This window comes from Bison bison, unplaced genomic scaffold (genome assembly GCF_000754665.1).
Source record: "Bison bison bison isolate TAMUID 2011002044 unplaced genomic scaffold, Bison_UMD1.0 scf7180017864221, whole genome shotgun sequence".
Taxonomy (NCBI): Eukaryota; Metazoa; Chordata; class Mammalia; order Artiodactyla; family Bovidae; genus Bison; species Bison bison.
The window spans coordinates 544,061-568,318 of NW_011494793.1; the positions used below are offsets into that span (position 1 = coordinate 544,061).

General features: G+C 53.3%; 1 protein-coding gene across 8 annotated transcripts in view; it reads right to left on the bottom strand.

Moving 5' to 3' along the window:
• EPS15L1 (epidermal growth factor receptor pathway substrate 15-like 1) overlaps window positions 1–24,258 on the bottom strand; it is an 86,471-nt gene that overhangs the window by 41,939 nt on the left and 20,274 nt on the right. For all 8 annotated transcript variants that reach the window (XM_010845596.1, XM_010845595.1, XM_010845597.1 and 5 more), the window contains 9 exons: window positions 21,761–21,820; window positions 18,129–18,362; window positions 13,930–14,087; window positions 12,066–12,222; window positions 11,692–11,777; window positions 10,646–10,718; window positions 3,414–3,575; window positions 2,712–2,909; window positions 593–757 (listed from right to left, as the gene is read on the bottom strand). In XM_010845596.1, the coding sequence (XP_010843898.1) occupies window positions 593–757; window positions 2,712–2,909; window positions 3,414–3,575; window positions 10,646–10,718; window positions 11,692–11,777; window positions 12,066–12,222; window positions 13,930–14,087; window positions 18,129–18,362; window positions 21,761–21,820 (1,293 nt within the window). The remainder of the gene's footprint in view (window positions 1–592; window positions 758–2,711; window positions 2,910–3,413; window positions 3,576–10,645; window positions 10,719–11,691; window positions 11,778–12,065; window positions 12,223–13,929; window positions 14,088–18,128; window positions 18,363–21,760; window positions 21,821–24,258) is intronic.

The window sequence follows — 24,258 nt, forward strand, 5'->3', positions numbered from 1 at the left end:
AGTAACCCCCAGCCACAACAGGGGACTAAGTAACACTGTCTGGAAGCCAGCAGCCCCCCACCAGGACCACCAGGGTCCTGCGGTGTGAACCCAAGTGCTGACATTTCAAATGCGACCAACATTTCAGGAGACGGACCAATTCGTGGGTGATGCAGCAACACCCCGGGAGGGCTGACTGCCATTCCTATTGCTCTTTATCTCCACCTGTGATTCTTCAAGATGCTCCTTGTAGAAACATGGACACACACACACACTTTTCCATCTTCCCAATGAGGAGAATGTGGGGTTTCACAATGTGTGAGAATTGATCCCATTTTAGGGAAGCCCTCCCAATGGGAGGCACTAGCCCACAGAGATGGAGGTCTTCACAAACTGGTTTCACAAAGGATCCAGGCCTATCCTCGGCTTTGTCCCGGAGGATGCCGGGCTGCAGGGCTGGTGGGGAAGACGCAGAGCAGCTGCAAAAAATGAGCAACACCCTGCACTTGGATAGGATTAAGGCTGGCGAGGGCTGGATCCAGCAGGAGGGGCCTTCTCTGGGCCCAACATGGGACCCAATCCCAGGACTGGGAAACACTTATTCAACCTTTACCATGGCTCCAAAACCTCCCCTCTCTGTCAGGGAGACGCCCGTGCTCAGGTCTGCTAGGCTGCTCAGGCTGACGCCGGGGGCCCCGTCCAGCATCTCATCGTGCTGCTCCAGGCCGCGCTGGGCTTCCCGGTGGCTCTCGTGCAGCTGGGAGAGCCTGCTTCTGGCCTGGACAAGGAAGACATGGTTGGCGTGGAGGAGGGTTCAGGCGGAATGCATCAGGCAACGCATTTATCTCTCAGGGCATCCCGCCCCAGATGATTCACGCAGATAAGTGAATTACCTGTCTACAGAGCCAAGTTTACAAGACTTGAGGCTGCTCATAAACCGAGAGGGAGAAAGAGAGACCGAGAGAGAGAGAGAGAGAGAGAGAGAGAGAGGGAGACCCCCTTCTGGCTGCCCTCAGGCGGCCTCTTTGTATCCCCGGTCCCCAAGAGAGGCAAGTGTTCAAATACACGTTTGCTGATTTGGAATGAACTGAAATGGGACAAAACCCAGATTCACTATTTATTCAGAGTGGTGTTCAGCAGCCATTTCACTTTGCGGGATTTTTATTGCCCCATTTGCTCCTCCTTGTTCCTGGAGAAGGCATGCGAGGCCAGGGAAAGGACGGTGATCTGTGGAGGCAGACAGACCCGGCTTTATCTTAACTGTCTCCTGCACACTGGTGACCTCACCTGTTTCCTCTTCTCAAAAATGGAATTGATGAGTAAGAGCCCTCTCGCACTGTCTGGCAGGGTGGCCTTAGTAAGTAGTAGCTATCATGTTTAATATCATTATTATTATCACTAACATACATTTATGTCTTGGCTGCTGTTTTATAAAGGCTGGAGGACTGATGCTCAAGCTCCACTGCTTTGGCCACCTGATGCTAATAAGAACTGACTCACTGGAAAAGACCCTTCGGCTCGGAAAGATCGAAGCCAGGAGGAGAAGGGGGCAACAGAGGATGAAGTGATTGGATGGCATCATCAACTCAACGGACATGAGTCTGAGCAATCTCCGGGAGATGGTGAAGGAAAGAAGAACCTGGAGCGCTGCAGTCCACGAGCCACAAAGAGTCAGACACTGAGCGACTGAACAACAACAACAAGGCTGAGTGGGAGAAGACTCTACAGATATTAACTAACAGTAAAGCACACTGTCAGTGTTAGCTGCTCAGTCGTGTCCGACTCTGTGACCCCATGGACTGTATGTAGCTCACCAGGCTCCACTGTCCATGGAATTTTTCAGGCAAGAATACTGGAGTTACGGTAGCCATTGCCTTCTCCAGGAGATCTTCCCACCCAGTGATCAAACTCAGGTCTCCCATATGGTAGGCAGATTCTTTACCATCTGAGCCACCAGGGAAGCCCCAAAAAGCGCCAAACCCCAAAAGAGGTTTGAGTTTGTAATCAACTTTTGCCTGTAAACTGGCAAAAAGAGCCAAGAGATCAATTCAGTCAAAAAAGGAAGCACAGATGTGCATTCTGATATTGCCAAGGTCAAACATAACCTTCAGTGTGTAGGTGGGACATCTGAGGGCCAGCAAGGAGGCCTCTGGCCGTTCCACACAGGGCAGCGGCCACAGGCCTTGGGGCCTTCTCCCCAGAGAGGGCCAGGGAGGGCGGAGCTCCTGAGGGGGCGGGGCCTCCTCGCTGTGCCGCCTTTGAGCTGCACCGGGACAGAAAGCATCCTGGACTCTGTCCTCTTGCGTGTGCAAGGACCCAGGCTGCTGAGACAGGTCCTGAACCTAGACTCTCTTCAAACCAGTTAATGTCCTGCGCTCAGCCAGCCTGCACCCGCTCCAGCAGGGAAGCAGAAGGCTGGTGAGGCAAAGCAGACCCCACAAGACCAAAGTCAACATGACGGGGGAACATATGCTGGGGGTTCTCAGCACTTCACCTTCAGGCTGAACAAAGCCTCCCAAGGAGAGAACCTAATGTGGATGAGGTGGGCAGGAGCCACGGAGACACCTACTGCAGTGCAGACACCTGGGACCGAGGTCGCACACACCTCCGTAACTGCTGTGCTTGTGGCACCCCCCTGCTTGGCAGGAGACCCCAGAAGCCGCATCCCACTCCCACCCCCAGCCCCAGCCAGGGGTGGCAGGCCCTGCCCCACCCCGCCCCCTTGGAGATACCTGGTTGATTTCATCTTGAGTGGATTTTAGGGACTTGATGATAGTTTCCAGTTGAACTTTCCCAGCCTGGATGCTCTGTTCCAGCTGCGTCTCCTCCTGCTGCAGTCGGTTCAGCTCAGACTTGGCCCGGTTCAGGTCGTCTTCCTGGGACTTGAGGTCAGATTCCTGAGACTGGATCTGCGTCTTCAACGAGGAAATCTGAAATGAGATGAAATGCGACCTCGAGGAAGAATTCTGGTTCATGTTTTTTGAGATGAGCTGACCCAGGGAGGGAGATACCAGCCCGAAAAGTGGATGCCTGGCTTCCTTACAGGGACCCCTCCCCACATGTGGGAGAGGCATCAGCAATCTGTCTGTCCCTTGAGGCTGAACATCCCCTCATCTCAGAGATCTGCTGAGGTCACAGCCTCCCTGCTTTGTGACAAGCAGCAAAGACACCCGGGGGAGGTGAGATGGGCATGCTGTGTCCATGGGCCAGGGTGGTGTGTCCACACATAGATTCACACTTATATGTCTGACGAGGCGGCTAAGATGGAGGTCAGGCCACAGATGCTTGGACACTTTCTCAAATGATCCGTTCAACAACTCTACTAAACCAGTAGGATGTCTTAGCCTTGATTCAAGGTCATGGTGAGCTCAGGGAAGTTCCCAAAAAGCATTCTCCTCCTGCTGGGCCTGGGGCGTAGGCAGATGACGACTCACCATCTGGGTCTCGTCCTGGCACTTCTGCCTGACGTCACTCAGCATGTCTCGGAGCTTGGCCTTCTGCTGGTCCATTTCATCCAGGCGGTCTTGGGCATCCTGTTTTTGAGCTTCCAGCTCTTGCAAACTACTTGTTTCCCGGTCTAAATCATTTTGTAATTCCTAGGGAAGGGTCACATGAATTTACCCGAGACTCGTTAAAATGGGGACACGTCCAAGCTAACTGTCACAGCCGAGGCCGGAGCCCCCAAGACGGCCTCCAGGGACTTCCCTGGGGGTCCAGTGGCTGGGACGCCAAGCTTCCACTGCAGGGAGCCAGGGTTCAATCCCTGGTTGGGGAACAGAAGATCCTGCATGCTGTGCAGTATGGCCAAAAAATAATAAAAATTATTTCAAAAAATAGAAAGATGGCCTACAGAACAACACATACCACAGCGAACAATGCACACATCCCGGTGCAGTGGCTCCAGTTCGGTCTCTCACTAAGGCCCTCAGGAAGTATTTACTGACGTCCTAAGAGAGGCCAGGCACCAGCAGAGGGGCTGGGTTCCTGGCAAGAGGAGCACTTCAGTGACTGGTGGTCATGAGCGGGGAGGGAAGAGGCGTTAGTCAGACATAAATGAGCAGAAATGAATGGACAGCTTGGTGCTGTCGGTCAGGGTCTCAGGGGCATGGGGAGACCAGACCAATGCTGCATGAGGGGGGAAGAGCCCAGGGAAGCACATGGACCCAAAGGACGAGCAGGTGGCAGCCAGGAAAAAAGCCAGGAAGGTGAAGAGAAGAGGGGGCCACAGAGGACCTGTAAGAGAAGAGGATTCTGTGCTCCACCTGGATCAAAGGAGAGCAGGCTGAGAGCACCCGAGGCCACATGCCACGCCACAGACGCCATTGGCTTCTGCAGCCAGAAACCCCTGCAGTTGGCTGAACGCGGGGAGCAGGACATGATGGTTCCCAACCGCTAAAGCTCCTCCAGGTAGGAGGAGCTTGGCTCCAAGACAGCCATTGCAGGTGTCCTCGGACTTCACTGTTAAGACTTCCAGGGGAAGGATCCTAGAGGTGGAAGGGCGAGTGTGAAAATGTGCACTGTCTATGATGGCAAAATGTGAAAGCGACGTAAATTTCCAGGCCGAGCTGGCTGGACTTTTAGCACAACGCACCCTGAGGGGCACTGCACCCCGCGGCCGAGCTATAGAGCAAAAAGAACAAGGCACGTGGCAGAGCATGCACGTGCGAGGCACACCAGCACTTGTGCACACAGGAAGGCAAGAACAGGCACAGATCTCTCTCCTTAAACACACACAAGACCTTTGTGCGAGGCCTCGCGGGAGCTGATGGACTGTGCCTGTGGGGGAAAGGGGGTGGGGTGGGGGGTAGGAGGCGTCTCTGTCTTATTTTCAACCAGGTGAATGTCACATCTACCTGCAAGGCAGAGAACTAAAGGAGACAGAGTGGGAGGGGAGAGTGCGGCCTGAGGCTGACACGAGGAAGCAGTGGAGCTGGGGCAGGGACTCAAGCTGTGGCCCAGGGCAAGGCGGCGGCAGCCTGGGCACGGGGGTGGCTGTAGGACTTGAGGGGAGCGGTGGACTCGAGGTGACCCCTGGGGGGTCGGGGAGACAGGAGTGGAGAGACCAATCCCCAGGACCGGCTGGGGCTGCCAGAGGCTGACGTCATTTCAGAGCACAACCCAAAGGGGGTGCAGGGTCTCCCTTTCCCTGCTTTTCTAGTGTTTACGGAATACGTATTCACGCGTTTGGCTGTGTCGGGCCTCAGGTGTCTCACGCGGGATCTCAGGCTGTGCGCGGACTCTCTAGCTGTGGCACCTGGCCTTAGTTGCCCCTTGGCCTGTGGGATCTCAGTTCCCCGACCGGGGATCAAACCCGCACCCCCTGCGCTGGAAGTCAGATTCTTTACCACTGGACCACCAGGGAAGTCCCTCCCTCTCCCTGCTTTGACAACAAAAAGTCATGGCTCGCTCCTCTTTGTCCGCCAAAGCACATCTCTGAGTTATTTGTGGGACTGGGTTTTCTGCTCCCCAGTCTCCTTGTCCCTGACCTCTAATTTGAAGAACAGACCTTGAGCCTGACAAGTCTGGAAGGGATAAAGCCAAATGTCTCTGAGAGGAGGCTAGTGGCAGAGTGGAAACGTGGGTCCGCCACATCCAAGGAAAGGGCAAGTGACGGTGGAGGCGGGAGACAGAGGAAGGAGGAGGGTCAGACCCAGCAGCTTCGGCACGCGCGACGTCAAGGAATCTGGGCCTCTTTCTGTAACACAGAGGCAGTCGTGGAGGAGCCCAGGGGAAGACGGACTGCCAGCTGCTGGTTAGGAAGGATGCCGGGGTCAGAGTGGAGGAGGTATCTGAGCAAAGAGAAGACAGAAAAAAAAACCCAGACAACCTACAGACCCAGGTCAATCCCAACTGGAATGCCAGTCGTCTTCTGACAGGCAGACTCCAAGACTCAAAAGGAAATGCAAGGGATCTAGAACAGACAAAACAGCCTTGAAAAATCCAAAGTTGAGGATGCGTATTTTCTGATTTCAAAACTTACTACAGAGCAACAGCAATCAAGACAGTGTGATTCTGGCATAAGGAGAGACAGGAATCAGTGGGACAGAACTGAGAGGTCAAAAATAAATCCACATGTCTATGACCAACTGATTTTTGAAAAGGGTGCCAAAACAATTGAGTGAGGGGAAAAAAAGAACAGTCTCTTCAAGAAAAGGATCTAACTGGCCCTCCTCGTGCAAAACAATGAGGCTGGACCTCTACCTCACACCATACATAAATATTCCCTCAAAATGGATCAAAAGCATAAATTTAACAGCTAAAACTACAAAACTCTTAGAAGAGAATGTGGGGTAAATCTTTGTGACCTTGGATTTGAGAATGGGTTCCTGGATATGACACCAAAAGTAAGGGTAGCGACTTCCCTGGGGGTCCTGTGGTTAAGACTCCTCACTTCCAATATAGAGGGTACAGGTTCATCCCCGGTTGGGGAACTAAGATCCTACAGGTCGAGTGGCACAGCCAAAAAATTAAAAAAATTTTTTTAAAGAGCAAAAAATGGAATAAATAAGCCAGACTTCATCAAAATTTAAAACTTTTGTGCTTCAAAGCACCAACGTCAAGAAAGCAAAAAGACAACCCAAGGATGGGGACATGATATTTGCAAATCATTTAACTGATAAGAGAATTTATCTGGAAAATATAAAGAACTCTTAACAACTCAGCTACAAAAAGGCAAATAATCCAATAAAAAATGGGCAAAGGATATGAGTTGGCTTTCTCCAAGAAGATATACAAATGGCCAATGAGCACATGGTAAGATGCTCACCATCATTAGGGGAAGCATTATGGGGAATGAGATACCACTCCACACCCACTAGGAAGGCTATTAAAAAAAATAGGACTAACATCAAGTGTTGGCGAGGATGTGGCAAAACTGGAATCCTTATGCATTATTACTGGTGAGAATGAGAAATGGTGCAGCCACTTTGGAAAACAGTCTGGAATTGCCTCAAGGGTTACACACAGAGTTACCAAGTGACCCAGCAATTTCACTCTTAAATATACATACCCAAGAGACGTGAAATCACAGGTCCACACAAAAACCTGCACGTTAATATTCACAGTGGCATCATTTGCAATAGCTAAAAAACAGAAAAACCCGAATAGCGATGAACTGGTGAACAGATGACTAAAGTGCGGTGCAGCCACACAGTGAAGCACAGAGTCAGCTATGGGGCTTCCCTGGTGGCTCAGTGGTAAAGAACGTGCCTGTAAATGCAGGGGACATGGGCTCCGTCTTTGGTCCGGGAAGGTTCCACATGCAGCAGGGAAACGAAGCCCGTGCACACAGCTACTGAGCCTGTGCCCTGGAGCCCGCGAGCCGCCACTACTGAAGCCCGCGTGCCTAGGGCCTGTGCTCCGCACCCCAACCAGAGAGCCGTCCCGCTCACCCCAGCTGAAGGAGGCCCACACGCAGCAACGGAGACCCAGCACAGTCAACAACAAATAAATAAAACAGAGAATAAAAAATAAATAAAAACCAAATAAAAGATAAATAAATAAACCTTTAAAAGAAAAAGAAGAAGAAATGAAGCACTGATACATGCAACATGAATGAACCTTGAAACTACACTGAGTGAAGAGAGGCCAGACACAAAAGGCCACAGTATATGATTCCAGTGACAGGAAATGTCCAGACAGGTAAATCCAGAGGCGGAAGGTACACTGGTGGATGCCAAGGGCCGGGAAGGACTGGGGACCGCTAATGGGTATGGAGGCGCTTTTTGAAGGGATGAGAATGTTTTGTAATTGACTGTGGGGACAGCTGTGCAACTTCGTGCATATTCCAAAACCCACCGAATTATACACTTTAAATGGATGAATTGTAAGGTATGTGAGTTACATCTCAATAAAGCTGTTGTTAGAAACACAAAACAGAACGGTAAACCAGGCAAAGATGCCACAGGACCTCACTAGGACGATAGTCATGGAAACGGAGAGACCCCCTCAGGCAGGAGGGGGAAGGGGGGCCTTTGGGGGCAGAAGCTGAAGCTCCCACTGCTTAAAACCCAACATAAACTGGCCTGAGGACCAAGGCCTCCTAGTCAATGCTAGGCCCTCTGAAGCCCATGCTGGCAGGCATGACAGATGATCTCCTGGACAAACCCATCTGGGAAAAGGCAACAGGAACCGGAGTCAAACCTGGTTCTCACAAAAGAGCTTTAATACATACAGTGCTCTGAGGGGACCCTGGTGGTCCAGTGGTTAAGACTCTGCCTTCCAATGCAGGGGGCACAGTTTCAATCCCCGGCCGGGGAAGTAAGATCCCCCATGCTGCACATGTCATGGCCTGAATAAATAAATAAATAGTGTTTTGTTGCTGCCTAAGGAGCTGCCATCTCGTTAGACTAGAGCCCCATCCTGGTCTGAGTACAAATGAGGCTCCCATGCAGCAGGGGCTGGCCTGGCTGGCACTGGCCCCGCTCCAGCTCCGAGGGGCTGTGGGGTGCACAGGGACACCACATCTCAAAGGCTACAGGAGTGTGCTGTCAGAGCCCAGCAGCAAGGTTCTGGGGGGGCCTCATCCAGCCTGCTGTGCAGACCAAAGGGACAGCACCTCCAGACACCAGACTGACCTGATGGCTTTCTCAGAATCGCCGAGGACCTGGGGACTGGTTTTCCTGGAGTTCAAGGACGTCACAGCACCCAGATCCCCGGGGACAGCAGACCGTATGGAATGACAAAGACACGAGAGGGAGGACCGGCCAGGCATTCGAGTGGCTGGCTGGGCCAGGGCCGAGGGGAGATGGGGGATGAGACCAGCGTCCCTGCACCAAACAGGGTGGAGAGTGAGTGATACGGGAGGGCAGTTCCAGGACATGGGTAGAAATCAGAGGGCTGAGATGACAGCAATACACCAGAACAAGCAAACACCCAGAAAAATAGTCCCTTCACCCGTGGCCTCATACATGATGCAGCTTACTTGAGCAAAAAAGCAAAACAAAAGATATGACGACAGAGGCAGGCGGTTCCCTGCCTTTTGATCCAAAACATACCAGGGGACCATCTAAGGCCCAACCCCTGATGCCAGCATGTACAGAGTGAGAAGCCAGGAAAGAAGCGTCTGGACACTGCAACGTGTGAACCAATGAGAACCCACCCTACCCCGCCTGCAGATGGAAGCTGTGACAAAGGACACCTCCTGCCTGGTGAGCGGGCACTGCGCATCGCCAGTCCGCTGGGTGTCTCATGACATCCCCCAGCCCTCGTGGGACAGGGGATGGGGAGGGCGACAGAGTGCTGCCCAGACCCCTGAGCCTCACGGAGTCGGGTGCTGCCGCCCTAGGAGGCGGCCCAGAAGAAGCACCCACTTCAGGGTGGTGGGAGGGCCTGCACATCACGGCCAGACGCTGCTCCCGGCACTGGCCCTCGCTGCCGGCGGGAAGCTGCCGGCGGGAAGACTGAGGCCGGGAGGCTGAGCCAGCTCCCGCAGTCCCCCAGGTGAGCCACGCTGGGGCCACAGTGCTGACTGCTCCACCTCAATCCTCTCCCCCCAGCTCTGAGCTCAGAGCACTCAAAGGCCCCACACAGAGACCAACAGGCCCAGCAGTAGGCATTCTTGGGGCGGGGCGGGGGGGCAGGTGGAGACAGACAACTCGCGTTTCCCCCTGGTGGCAGGGCCATTCTCTATTCATTGAGACCTGAGGCATCTTGGGAACCAAGGTGTCTTCGAGGGTGCGGCTCCTAGGCACTGACCACTGTGTTTCCAGCATAGCCTCACTCTGCCCAGATGAGTGAGCGCCTGCCAGATCCCGGGCACCAGCCCACTGCCTGGAGGAGCGGAACACTCATTACCAATGTTGCATAAGGTCTAGAGATGTTACATAACTAGCCCAAAAGCGTACAGCTGCTAAGAAGAGCCAGGTTTGAGCCCTGGCACTCAGACCCCAAACAGCCGACTCAGTGGAAAAGACCCTGATGCTTGGAAAGACTGAAGGCAAAAGGAGAAGGCGGCAGAGGATGAGATGATTGGATGGCATCACCGATTCAATGGACATAAACTTGGGCAGACTCCAGAAGACGGTGAGGGACAGGGAGGCTGGGTGTGCTGCAGTCCATGGGGTTGCAAAAAGTCGGACATAACTGAAAAACAACTCAGACCCCCAGTGTCCATCGTCACCACCCTCCACAAGGAGACTCTTCAAGCAGGGCCGTCCCGAGAACAGGTTAGAGAGCATTGCCTGAACCTCAGAACTTCAGGCTAAGTGGGAGAAAGCAGACATCAAGGATGGGATGTAGTATGATTCCCTTTCTGTGAAATGTCCACAAGAGGCAAATCCATAGAGACAGAAAAGAGCTTATCAGGGGCTAGAGGAGGAGATGGGGAGTCACTGTTAATGGTGATGGGATCTCCTTTCGGGGTGATGGAAATGTTATGGAGCTAGACAGAGGTGATGGTTAAGCAATATAAAGAATATGCTAAAAATGACTGAATTATATACTTCAGAAGAATGGATGCTACGTTACGTGAATATCTTTTTTCTAAAAAAAACCCACTATCTACGGTTATGGGAAACTCAAAATAAATCACTTGTAAATCCCTAAAAGCTTGAGTTTCCAATGAGCGCCACACTGCCCCCTCTGCCCTGCCCCACTACCCCCACCGGGAGTCCCTGAACCACATCTGATACAAGGTCCATCCTACCAAAACCAGCCACGTGCTTACCTGTACTTCGTTGGTTTTCTGTCTGATTGCCTCTTCCTTTTCTCGAATGTCTTGTTCCAGTGAGTATTTCTCTCTGTGTGTTTGAACAGTCCATGAAAGCACAAAGAGAGGGCATGAGGCACGAGCTGACCGTCTCCCCCACACTTCTCCCCAACGACCGTCTGCCTTTAGTCACCCCCTCCCCTCCAAGTGTGGGTGAAGCCTGCGGATGCCACAAGGCCTGGCCCCCAACATGGTCACGTGAGCCTCTGAAAGTAGAGAGTGCTGGAGTGACGTTCAGGGTGAGAAGGGCTGGACATGCCTCTGCTGACTTTGAAGACAGAGGGGTCACAGGAGAGCGGCACAGGGCCGCCCCTCAGAGCAGAATGAGCCCCACCAACAAACAGTAGGAAAGGAGGCCCCAGCCTCCCAGCTCTGAGGAACTTGGACAGCACCCTGAACTCGGCCCTGTGAAGCCCTGAGCAGGGGCCAAGCTGAGCCCTCCTGGATTCCCGGGCTGCAGAGCTGCGCACGAATGAATCTGTGCTGTCTTAAGCCATTCCATACACAGCAAGAGAAAATGAATATGCTCTCTAAATCCTTGGTGCGCCTGCCCATGAATGGTGAGTGCCTGCTGTACAGAAGACCACATACGCTGAGAGTACAGACACAGCCGCCAAAGCCCTTGTTTACAGGTGGGCGCTGGAAGCGAAGGTGGAAACCTGGACACGAGGCCTCTCTCTCAGAGCCCAGCGGCTCCTCCTAGGCCACAGTCTCGCCACCTGAGACTAGCTGCTTTACTTGTCTGGATACTATGCCTTCCTGCGGAGGGCATGGGGTGCTCTCAGTGCTGGAGACCCCACAACCCACACTGGCTCCCACTGAGGGGCTCAGGACTTGAGCTCATTAAGTCATTTCAGGAACCTGGGAGAATCTGTGTCCCTTTGCTCCTGCTGAACAAACTCGTGATGGCCAAGTTGAGAGTTCGTCCACAAGCCTCTGCTGCTTCCAGTAGCAACCTGGGAAAACAGACTGGAATTGGAGGGCAAGGAGGCATTTTAGCATACCTCTGTAACTGGGTGATCTCCTGACTGATGTCATCAAGTTCCTTCACCCCGGTAAACTCCCCCGATCCAAGAGTGCTTGAACTATCCTGGAACCAAATTCAGACACAGAATTAAAACCGCAAAGTTGACCTCATAAGACAGCAGGGGCAATAGGTCTTGGAATAAGGTATAAAATCATTCATCTCCATCCCCCAACCTGGATGGAAACCATCTGGGCAGTCCAGACACATCCTGCGGGGCCCCTGGCGAAGGCTGGGCAGACCGCCAGCACCTGCCTGCTCGGTGGGCTGCCGGCGCCACCTGGTGGCGGGCTGAGGGGAGCACCGCGAACACTAGAGGAATGAATGGGAATGAACGGACCTGCAGCTACTCACCGGGATGGGAGTGCCTCTCTCTGAGGGTGGCACCATGTCCGGCGAGAGCACTTGAGGGGGGTCGATGCCTTTACTGACCTTCTGCTGAATGAAATACATAGCTAACGCGAACTGGTCTTTGCTTAACTTTCCCGTTTGCCTCGTATCGGCCAGGGCCCTGGGAGAAACACGGCAATGCTGATTACACATCCCAAGCACCAGCATCGGTTCTGAGTATGAGGAACCCACACTTCTGAAACGTGGACCGTGACAGTAACTGAAAACAACAGACCACACCTGCGCTTCCTTTCCTACTGAAGAGCAGCGCCCCCACCCCACGACCAGCAGCCCCCAACCCAAGCGTCAGGCAGGAGGGGGCTCCTCTCCCAGCTGGAGAACTGCCTCGGGCCCAAACAGCAGCCAACAGGGCTGGGAGAGATCCCACTAAGTGTCTCTATTAAAGGCTGGTTTTAAGACATCTTTGTTCTTGCTCCCATTCAAGGGCAGGACAGGAAAGCTTGAACTGCAACTATTTCTCCCAGTTCTCTGGGTGAGGGCCAGTCCTGCAGCACATCCAGCCCACAGCGGCTCTCAATCAGCAGTCTTGTCTCTCCGGCCCGCCCCGTTTCCCGGTCACTGAAGGCACAGGGGCTCTGGCCCACATGTTGCGGCTGTTCTGTCCGTGTGCACTGCTTGTTCTCACAGGCTCCCTGGGCACTTGCAGGGGACAGGCTCACATCCTTATGCGGTCCCTGCACCCTTCCTGGCATGTTATCTCCGCTTTGGTTGCGTCCCCCTCCCTCGTCCCCAGCCGCCTGCAGACAACCCAGACTGTCCTTTGAGCGTGCCGGTGGTGAGTCTAGAGCTCACTCTTCCTGACCTCGGCCTTCACTCTCTGTATGCCATCCCCTCCACGTGCCTTCCTTTAATCCGAGTATATCTGTGATTTCATTATGTTATTTATGGGTCGGCCCTTACAGGTCAAGATGCATGTTATAAATTACCTTCCTTTATGTGATGATCGGGCCATAATTCGAATCCCGTTCACAGGCACTTCAGCACCCAAGGGCGCAGGCCACCCGAGTCGTCACCAGGAGCTGGGCCTCCCCCAGTGACTGACTGGGAGGCACGTGCTCCCTGAGGAGGGACAGCCCGTTTTCTCGGCGGGGCCTCGCCTCACAATGCGGCCATCTCTCACTTATTGCAAAGGACAGTTATTTCCCCAGTTACTCCCAGTCAATGTCACAGCTCTGCTGGGAGGGCTTCATCCCTCCAGCTGCATGGAAATTCTCTTACAGCCCCCAGGCAAAGCCCTCTAAGGGAGGACTCGCCCCTCCGAGAAGAAAGCTAGGAAGTGACTGCCACTGCTGGCCATCCCAGGGCCGTGAAGACTGTCCTGCCGGCCCGGGAGGAAACGGGCAGCGGAGATGGCTCCCTGACCGGTCCTGAGGTGCAGACTGGAGCCTCCCTCTCCCCAACCCCGTATCACTGACCTTCATGGGGCAGGGCCTCTCAGGGATGTGGCCACAGCCCTGAGGCCCAGGGTGGCCCTGCTGGAGCCTTTGGCATCCTCACTGCACACTGCACCCCCAAGGGGTCCGGATGGAGCGCCTGCAGCTCCAGTGGCTGTGCTGAAAGCTGCAAGGCCACTAGCAAGAACTGGCCCCGGCCATTCAGATCGCCCCTGAGCTCCCCAGAGGGACACAACAGGAAGCCTTCCCACTGGAGGAGACTACGTGGACACACATGGAATACAGGGAACGGGCGTACACTCGGCCCTGACAGCCGCCCGCTCCGGCCTTGCCTACACACAGCCCAAATCTCACTGGGAGGGTCAGTGAGGCCCCCAGTGCTGAGGAGCAGAGGTCCGTCTGTCCGCCCTTACCATATGTGTGCTAGAAGGTTCTGGGTGAGGCCCGAGTGCATGAAGATCTCCTTCACCTCCTGGCCGCTCACATAGCCATCCAAGTCCAGGTCGGTCTTCAGGAAAATCTCGTCAAATCGCATCTTGTCCGCCACCGGCACCACCCAGCTCACTGTTGGCTGAAAGGGGTTTTCAGACGTTAATTCTCAAGCTTTGGGGCTTCCCTGGTGGCTCGGTGGTAAAGAATCCACCTGCCAACGCAGGAGACATGGGTTCAATCCCTGGTTCGGGAAGACTCCAGGTGAAGTAGAGCAGCTAAGCCTGTGCTTGAGGGCCCAGGAATCGCAACTACTGAAGCCCGCGCGCCCTAGAGCCTGTGCTCCGCGACCAGAGAGAAGTCTTCGGACTACAACCCTGCTCTCCACAACGAGAGAAAAGCAACGAAGACCCAGCACAGCCAAAAATAAGTAAATAAACTTCTATTTTTAAAAATCCTCAGGCTTTTTATCACCTACAGATATTACACTATTAAAGTCTTCTCATGCTCATTTCAGCAGAAGACCCTCCATGAGGCGAACGGGCAGACAGGATCTCCGGTCTGTAGATGGGAACACTGAGGCTCAGAAAGCTGAGTGCTGACTCGGTCAGTCTCACCCAATGGCCCGTCTGTGCCTCTCGCAACCCCATCACAGCACCCTGAACCTTTGTCCCGAGAGAAAGGTGAAGACCCAGCAGGTCTATCTGCCAACAGCCCACCCACCCCGCTGCCTGGGAAACAGGGAAAGCTGGTACCCCTGCCAGGGGGAGGCTTCAAGTGCACCAGAGAGGACCCTCCTGACCACTCCTTCTGGAAGGCCTGTCTCCCGAGCACCGGCCCGGTGGCCAGGCTGCCTCCCCGGCCCCCCCGTTTTCCACCCGCAGGTGCTCTCTGCTGCCACAAGGCCAGCCTCACGGCCCGCAGCTGCAGACCCCCCACTCCATCCTCCTTTGAGCCTGAGCCCACTCCCTGAGACACAGCAGACCCCCCTGGGAGGCGTCGGCACACACAAGGCACTGCCACGCAGTGAGTGGGCTGACACGAAAACTGCGCCCATGGGGCAGGTTGGCACCCAGAGTCCGCAGTGCAGGTGTGGGAGCCCAGGCCTCAGAGGAGCACGACCACCACCCAGGAGGGCCCTGCTGCGGCCGACGCAGCTGAGAGCCCAGCAACGTGTTGCAACTTCGGTGGTCAGTCACCCAGCGCACGTGTGATCTCTCCTCACACCACCTGCTCAAGTCCTACACAAGAAGGGCAGATGCCAGGGGGCGCCAGGGCCAGGGCAGGGCTTCCCTGGTGCCTCAGTGGTGAAGAGTCTGCCTACCAATGCAGGAGACATGGGGTCAGGGCCCCCGTAACTGGCCCTCTGGGGGCCCAGGAAGGGCTTTGCTCGCCTAGGGATGAGGAAAGTAGCAGGGATCGAGGACGGGGGGAGGCATGGAGTTTGTGGGTCCACAGAGATGCCTGCTCTCATATCTGTGATTCCACAAGCTGCCCCTATTCCTGCGGAAGGGGACACACAGACCCCCACCTCTGACCCCCAACCGTGGCCAGCAGTACACCGTCTAGTCGGTGGGGTCAGCAGCATGCTCCTGGGATCCGGGGAGAGTCACCAGACCACCAGGGGGTGGGCTGCCCCCATCAGCAACCTCAGCCCCACTTGCTCCCTTGTCAGTGAAACACACCACATGTGACCTAACCTATGGTACTTAAGAACTCTCGGCCAGAATTCTGCAGACTCAAGGTCTTGGGTCTGGGACTTCCCTGGTGGTACATTCAATAGGAATCCACCCACCCACCAATGCAGGGGACGCAGGTTCGATCCCTGATCCAGGAAGATCCCACATGTTGTGGAGCAACTAGAGCTGGTGCACCTAGAGGCCACACTTCCCAACAAGACAAGCTGCCACACTAAGAAGCCTGAGCACCGCAATGAAGAGCAGCAACCCACTTACTGCAACTAGAGGAAGCCCGTATGCACCAACAAAGATTCAGCACAACCAAAAATAAATAAATAATTTTTTAAAAGGTGTTGGGTCTTGGAAAACAGCAGTTCATGCTAGTCTAAGTCACTGGGCCCAGCCCCACCTGAGTCCAGTTCACCATCTCCTGGCTCACTCTGCCCCAGCCTTCTTCCTGTTTCAAGGACACGGGGAACATCCCCACTTCAGAGCCTGGCCAGGCGCTAGTCCTCAGGTAGCTTCTTATTGTTGAAATGTCAGCTCAGATGTCACCGCAGCAGGGGCCTTCCAGCTGGCACCACCTGCAGGAGGGAACCCTTCCTCACCCGGGCACTTCCAGGCCAGGCCAAGTTCTGCTTTCTCAGGACTGCTGGAGCTTCCTCAGTTTACCGATGTAAACTAAGCTTATCATCTGAAGCTTAGTTTACCATCTGGCTCCCCAGAGAGCAGCCCCAGAAAGTACTGGGCACAGCTGGTAGGCTAGGAAAGGTGCCTGGGTGGGGCCAGCTGCAACTGCCCTTCACCAAGAGCCACACACAACTCACCAGCCAGAGGCCATGCCTCCCTCTCCAACGGGCTCCTAGGACTAAGCCTCCTCCTCCCTATCTGATATCTTTTTTCCCCCCAACTCCAAGATATGTAAGCCGCTTGAGCCTCACAAGTCGAAAACCAAGCTTTAAATATATGTCACGATCACTGGAACTCCCCTGGTGGTCCACTGGTTAGGAATCCACCTGCCAATGCAGGGAACACGGGTTCCATCCCCGGTCCAGGACGATCCCACATGCCCCGGAGCAACTAAGCCCGTGCACCGCAACTACTGAAGCCCATGTGCCCCAGCGCCTGTGCTCCACAAAAGGGCCGGCACAGCGAGAAGCCTGCTCACCTCCACAGAGCAGCCCCACCTGTCGCAACCAGAGCAAGTTCATGTGCGGCAATGACGACCCAGTGCAGCCAAAACTAAATAATACTGGGGTTTTTTCAAATGTCACTATCAAGAGACCTCGCTGTTTTCTTGTGCGTTTCTCATCTCCATCATACTGAAAACACACACGTGGTGCTGGCTGGCCTTCTTGTCACAGTTCATCACCTCCGAAACCACAAGCGAGGCAGAGATGTATCTCCTGTTCTTGCACGTTTCAGACAACGTCAAAGGTGCCTTTTCATAAAGAGCTCCTCATGATGCTGCCAGAGGGAGAAGCATCTTTTTTGACAAATAAGGAGCTGTCCTGTGGAGAGGTGGAGCCCCCTCCTGTTTTCCTAACATGAGACGGATGCCTCCCTCCATCATCTGATTACTCAACATGTGTTTACTGAGCATCAAAGCACCAGAGGTTCTTCTTGACACTGACATTATAATCAGGAACTAACTATGCTCTCACAAAGCTAACAGCAGAGGGCTGGGGGTGAGGAGGGGACCTGAACAGACGATACATAATTAACTGCAGAACAGGCCACGTGTGCTAGAAGAAGGCAGGTAGAGGGTCAGCAGTGGTCACACCAGGCTTTCCAGACAAGTGACCTGTGAGCAGAGGCCCTGCGATGCCGGGTGCCTCAGGGTGCAATCTGGGGGCGTGCCTTCCCAGCCAAGGGTCTGCCCGAGGAAGGAGGGCCAGGGGGTGAGCAGAGAGCCCCGAGGTGGGAGCGCACTCAGTGTGTTTGGGGAAAGGTGGTGTTTATGTATAAGGGAAGGAGAAAGTTAATTCTGAAGCCCTGTTGCTATGGTCTGAATGTCTGCAACCCCCTCAATTCATACACCACACGTCCTCAGCCCCAGTGTGACGGTGTTAGAAGTGGTGGGGGGCCCTCCGGGAGGTGACTAGCTCATGAGAACAGGGCCCTCATGAACAGGATTAGTGTGCCCTTGTAAGAGGGACCTCAGAGAGCTTCTGCACCCCTTCCGCTGTACAAGGACACAGCGAGAGGACAGCCATCTGTGGACCCGGAAGCGGCCCCACCAGACACCGAGTCTGCTGGCGCCGGGATCTTGCACTTTTGCTTCTGGAAGTGAGAAACAAATCTGCTGTTTAGAAGCCACCCAGTCTATGGCATTGTCACAGCACCCAGATGGCCTAAGACATGTGCTATAAAGATGTGACTTAATCCCAGACTTTACCCTTCTTGGGTCACAAATGACTCACTCCTGAGCAACCTCTTACTGGGACTCTACGCAGCAGTGCCAACAGGCGCTCTGAGGTGTGCCAGCACGAGAGGGCGCTCACCTGTGCCTGCTTGATGCTGTGCTTGGGAGACAAGCTTCCGGTGCTGTTGAGGCTGCTGACGCTGCCGTGGGAAGGCGTGGAGCGCAGGCTGTCTTTCGGTGGGGGGCTGGCGGGCAGGACGGGCACAGCCCCCGCGAACATTGTCTTCTTCCTCTTGGAGGGCGGGATGAGGGACGGGGGCAGGACGGAGGGCACGGGCTCCTTCTCGAGGGCTCGGTACACCAAGTGCATAGCCTGCGAGGACAAAAGAAGGCATCTGGGGGCGAGGCCCAGCGCCAGGGCAGGCGGAGGGCAGCTCTTCAGTGGCTCAGGCATGCCATGAAGACAGCTCTTTCTGAGGCTGCTTCCAAATGGAACGAGTGAAAATAAACCTTTTCTGATGAGCTATGCCACCAAGGCATGATTTTCCAAGATGTTCATTCAATCACACAACACTGAAATGAGTACAAAAAGAGGGATTTCGCTGGTAGTCCAGTGGTTAAAAACTCCACGATCCCATTGCTGGGCGCCTGGGTTAGATGGGACCTAAGGCCCGCGGTCTTAGGCCTGTGGGACCTAAGAGCCCCCAACTACGCAGAGATCTAGCACTGCTGCTATAGGAGAAGAGGACAGGAGGGTCAGGGATCTGGCCAGAGAACTAAATCCTGCACGCCACAACTAAGACCTGGGGCAGTCAAATATATTTGAAAAAAAAGAAATATAAAAATAAAGCATGAGGGGTTTGGGGATTAGTGCTTAATGGGGACAGGGCTTTAGCTCTGCCAGGTCAAAAAGCTCTGATGACGGACGGTGGTGATGGCTGCACAGCCACAGGAGTGTATTAAACCCCCAAACCTAAAAGCGGCTACAACGATAAATTCTGTTACGTGTATTCTACCATAAATTAAAAAATAATAATGGACAGCCAGTGAAAAGAACAGGATGACAGAGAAACACGGAAAATGCTCAGAGAAGCTGATGTGTGTTGGGGGAAAAAACACAACTGAGCAGTGTGGGGTGTGAAGGAGTATGAATGGAATCACATGAGAAATTTATAATTTTCTTGGAAAATGTTTAAATTTAATCTAGAAGTTTAAAATTTCAAAGGCTTTATACCACTGTATAGTAAGATAGTAACAAGCTTTAATTCACTTGTATATTGTAAAATTTCATCTTAAATACATTGAAAATTCCTGAAACAGAAGATGGATATTGTTGTATTTCATTGTTTTTCTATTACTTAGGAATTACCAGATTATTCAGCTTTTTTTTTTTTTGCTTGAAGTTAATCATGTGTGTGCTTTTTAGTCACTCAATTTGTCCAACTCTTTGCAACCCCATGGACTGTAGCCTGCCAGGCTCCTCTGTCCATGGGGCTTCTCCAGGCAAGAATACTGGAGTGGGTTGCCATGCCCTCCTCCAAGGGACCTTCTCAACCCAGGGATCAAACTCGGATCTCCCTTACTGCAGGCAGATTCTTTACCATCTGAGCTACCAGGGAAGCCCTGAACTTAATTACTATTTATTAAAGCATTGTCCTTAACTATAAGGGGCTACTTTATTCTATTTTCATTTGACATTTAATGGAATGAGATGAGTGAATAAATGTCATAAAGTGGATAGAAAGATCAAAGATGAGAATGAGGAGAAGGGAAGGCAGAAAGAAAAACAGGGGATGGAATGACCTGGGCCCAGGGTGGGGAGATGGGGGCCAGGAGAAGTCAGCCCAGCAGGCAGCTGGGAGAAGTGGGTGGGGAGCTGCAGGGGTGTGCAGGAAGGCCAGCTGCACAGGAAGGCGGCCCGTGGGACCTAAGGGCCCCCAACTATGCAGAGATCTAGCACTGCTGCTAAAGGAGAAGAGGCCAGGAGTGTCAGGGATCTGGCATGGACAGAAGCCGACATGGAACCGTCGGGACACCTGGTGGTCATGTCTGCATATACACCTGCTTCCCAGCTCTGTCTGCTGAAAGGGCCAGAGGAAGCAGTGGCATCCAGGGGCCACTGAGCACTCCAGAGCCCAGACCGTGGTCTCTAATACCCTTCTCCACTATAAGGAACTTGGGGTCCCAGAGCAATGGCTGATAACGAGCTGAGAGAATGGGTACACAGCAAGAGCCGGGAACGTCACATCATGACAGAAGTAAGCAGATGCTCAAAGAATGATACTATGTGACCAAATGACAAAGGGGTTGGGCTGCAAGAGCTCCCACTGGGCAAAATAAATCATTCGAGTAAAGGATTCTAAACCATGGAACAGAGAACAGGAGACACGTCCCTAAGTCCACTGTGATGTGAACAAATCCCTTGCAGTAGAGGGCGAGCTAGAAAATGTACAAGGAATGACAAAACCAGAAAATCCTCATAAGGCAACTATCAGAAACCCGACTGATTCAGGTGAGACTCCTGGGAGGATGTGACAACTAGCAGGTGAGAGGCGCAAGGGTACAGCGTGTTCCGTCTCCACGCATCGTCTCTCATGAAGACCGAGCACAAAGGGAGACAGTAACTGCAGAGAGAGCCCCGAGGCCTCCACTGACCTCGATCACGGCTGACACCAAGGTCAAAGACGTGTAATAGGACATCACACGTCCTGTGGATGTCCTGTGCCCTGGGGAGAACAAGCATCACCTCAGTGGGGACCTGTCCCACAGAAGTACATGCCCTGGATCATCACGAGGAAACAGCAGACAACTCCTCACCAAGGGATACTCTACAAACTGCTGGCCTTAAAAATGCCCACACAACCACAAGACAGGAAGACAGATGCAGGAGCTGACCTAGATTACAAGAAACAGGAGTACAGACACAGGAGGTTGGAGTCTCCTTCACTATAAAGGACATTTTGGGAAACAACTGGCAAAATGTGAATAATATCCTTAAATTAGACAACAGATTAATAAAATAATACACATAATATATATATGTGTATATATACAAAACATATATGATATAACCTATATTAACAAATAGTACAATAGTACACAATGTCAGTGCCAATTTCCTGATCTTGAATTAGACGGTGGTAACTTAAGAGAATCCTCTGGCTTGGGGATATACACACTGAAGTATTTCAGGATGAAAAGGCCCATGTCTGAAACTCTAAAATGGTTCAAAGGAAAAATTAATGTGTGTGTATATATGCCTGTATACCCTCATATGCCAATGAGAGGAGAGAGGGGGGCAAGGAGTGGAAGAGAGGGAAGGAGAAAGAAAGTCATTGTAGTAAAATGGCAACACTGGGAATCTGAGCGAAGATTCAAAAGAAGTCTGTCAAATTAAACCCAAATTATGTCAAAATAAACATTCTTTAAAAAATTAAACAAGAGGAATTTCTTGGCGGCCCAGCAGTTAAAGACTATGGTTTTCCAATGCAGAGGGTACAGGTTCCATCCCTGGTGGGGAAACAAAGATCCCACATGCCATAAGGCATGGCCAAATAAATAAACAAGAAAAAAAAAAAATCCAGGGTGGGAAGGAGGGAATATATGTACACATATAGCTACTTCACTTCATTGTACAGCAGAGACTAACATAATATTGCAAAGCAACTATACTCCAATAAAAAAAGAAAGAAAAAAGTCCAGAAATCCCCACACGAGTGGCACATTTCCATCCTCAGGAGGGTGGGGAAAAGAGTCTCAGCAGGGACCTACCACTGCAAACTCATCTCTGTCCAAGTGCCCATCCTTGTCGATGTCGCTGAGGTCCCAGACCTGCAAGGGAAGAGCAGCAAGGCTTAGTGGGGGACGGTACCTGGGCTTCCCGCAGGCAGGAAGGGCCTGTGTGGTGGCAGGCATGCCCACCAGAACTCACATTCTGACTGCACACCCAGGTTAAGACAAGGAAATCAAAGTGCATTTAAAAACCAGTCTTTAGGTTCTCTGAAAAGCCATCATCCGATGAAGTGTTGTCAATTCCAAGATCCTTTCCACCATATTGACGATCATTTTCACTAATGACCATGATTATAATCACGTCTAATCTGGTTTTTGGAGAAGGCAACAGCACCCCACTCCAGTACTCTTGCCTGGAAAATCCCATGGGCGGAGGAGCCTGGTGGGCTGCAATCCGTGGGGTTGCAGAGTCGGACACGACTGAGTGACTTCACTTTCACTTTTCACTTGCATGCATTGGAGAAGGAAATGGCAACCCACTCCAGTGTTCTTGCCTGGAGAATCCCAGGGACGGGGGAGCCTGGTGGCCTGCTGTCTATGGGGTCGCACAGAATCAGACACGACTGAAGTGACTTAGCAGCAGCAATCTGGTTTTTAGTCTTTGGTTTTAGTACAGCTCTGGCTCTGAACACAAGCCCGACCCCTGCACGTGCACACACATGCACACACACACACACACCCTCCCCCCCACCCCAGCCCCATCACGGCTGGGAAGGGCCACGGGCATGCACTTGAGTAGGACTATGGGATCGTGCCTCCTCTCCCCTATTAGTGGATGGTGAGAAAGAGGCCACAAACTATGCCAGGTCAACCTAGCACCCAGAAAGACAAGGCAGGCACAGATCAAATGTCGTGTGCTAGGTTTTCCAAAGTACAATCAAGGCATGAGCTTCGTGACCTAGGTCAGCCATCCAGGACCAGTAGGGGGGCCGGCCTGACTCGGACACCAGTGCCCAGAGCCAGGCAAAGGGCCAGGGTCCACCCACGATGCTATGGATGCTGTACCCGCACCCAGTGAGCCACAAGCTGCTTCAGCTCAGGGCTGCTTGTCATGTGTGGGCCCCCCTCTTCACCTCCTGCTGCTATGTCCTTGGCCTGGGCCACTCCATCACTCCACAGAGGCCAGAGCCTCAGCTGGCCTCCCTGCCTCCAGTCCTGTCCCCGGGGTAACCTCAGGACCTGCCCTAGAACGCACTCTCACCCCACTTCACCCCACTGACAGCATTCAGACCCTGCCGCTCCACCTGGCACAGGGAGCCTTGTGCCCTTAGCTGGGCTCCACACCCCAGCCCATCGTCCTGGGACTCCACCTGGACCTCCAGGGCCCTCAAACAGTTCACAGTCCCCTCAAGCACACGGATGCCCTTTCAAGTGCCTGGCACTGGGCTGAGCGCTTTACGTCCATGGTCTCAGCTAGGGAAGAGCAGCTCAGGAAGAGGAGCGTTCCCCAAAACACAGCACACACAGGCCTTCCTGGCTCCACGGTCCCACCCCACCCAACAACACTGATGTCTGGGGCCAGCTCACCTCTGTGGAGGCCACCCTGTGCACGGCACGCTACTGAGCAGCATCCCTGGCCTCTGCCCACCTGCTATCAATAGCACCCAACCCACGTGGGGCAACCAAGAGCGTCTCCAGACACCGCTCAACATCCCCGTGGGTGGAACTGCCTGGTGAGAACGCCAGCTCTCCTCGGCATGCTGGGCGGCCTCTGCGTGTGCCATCGCGCAGCCAGCCTTCTCAACCCATCATAAGCCCCTGTTCCCTCCCTCTGGAGGCTACAACCCAGGGGCATCTCCTCTAGGCAGCCTTTCCTGCCTGCCCTGAACCCCCCGCTCAGACAGGTCAGGTACCTCCCCTTCTACTACTGTCCCCACCAAGCAGAACTTTGATTATCAAGGAGGCAACGGTGGGGCGGGGGAGCACCAGGGAAAAGTGAGAGCTCTGGGACCACCAGGACCTCATTCCCCTCTCCATGAAACCCCAAGCAACCAACTGCCCATTCTCAAGGCCCCCATTTCCTCATACGGAAAATGGAGGACTTCCCTGGCGGTCCTGTGGTTAAGACTGTGCTCCCAGTGAAGGGGGCACTGGTCAGGACCCGGTCAGGGCAGATCCACGTGCTGTATCTCAAAACAGAAAAGAAAGAAAACAAAAGTGACAGCACCCGTAACACCATCCATAATAAAGGAGCTGCAGGTTACTCAGAGACTTCATTCCTGCAAAGCCCTAGAACAGCGTCTGGCACATACTAAGCCCCCAATACATAAATACTGGGATCTACTAAGCCCCCAATACATAAATACTGGGATCTTAACTATTGCTTACTTATTTGACCTCCAGGACCGTATCTATTAATGATTCTATCCCCCTCTTCCCAGTGCTCAGCACAAGGCTGGCACAGAGCAGACTCCAAAAAAAGGCTCCAGATGACTAACTGGATACCCAATGTGTGGGTGCAGGGGTGCACAGATGAA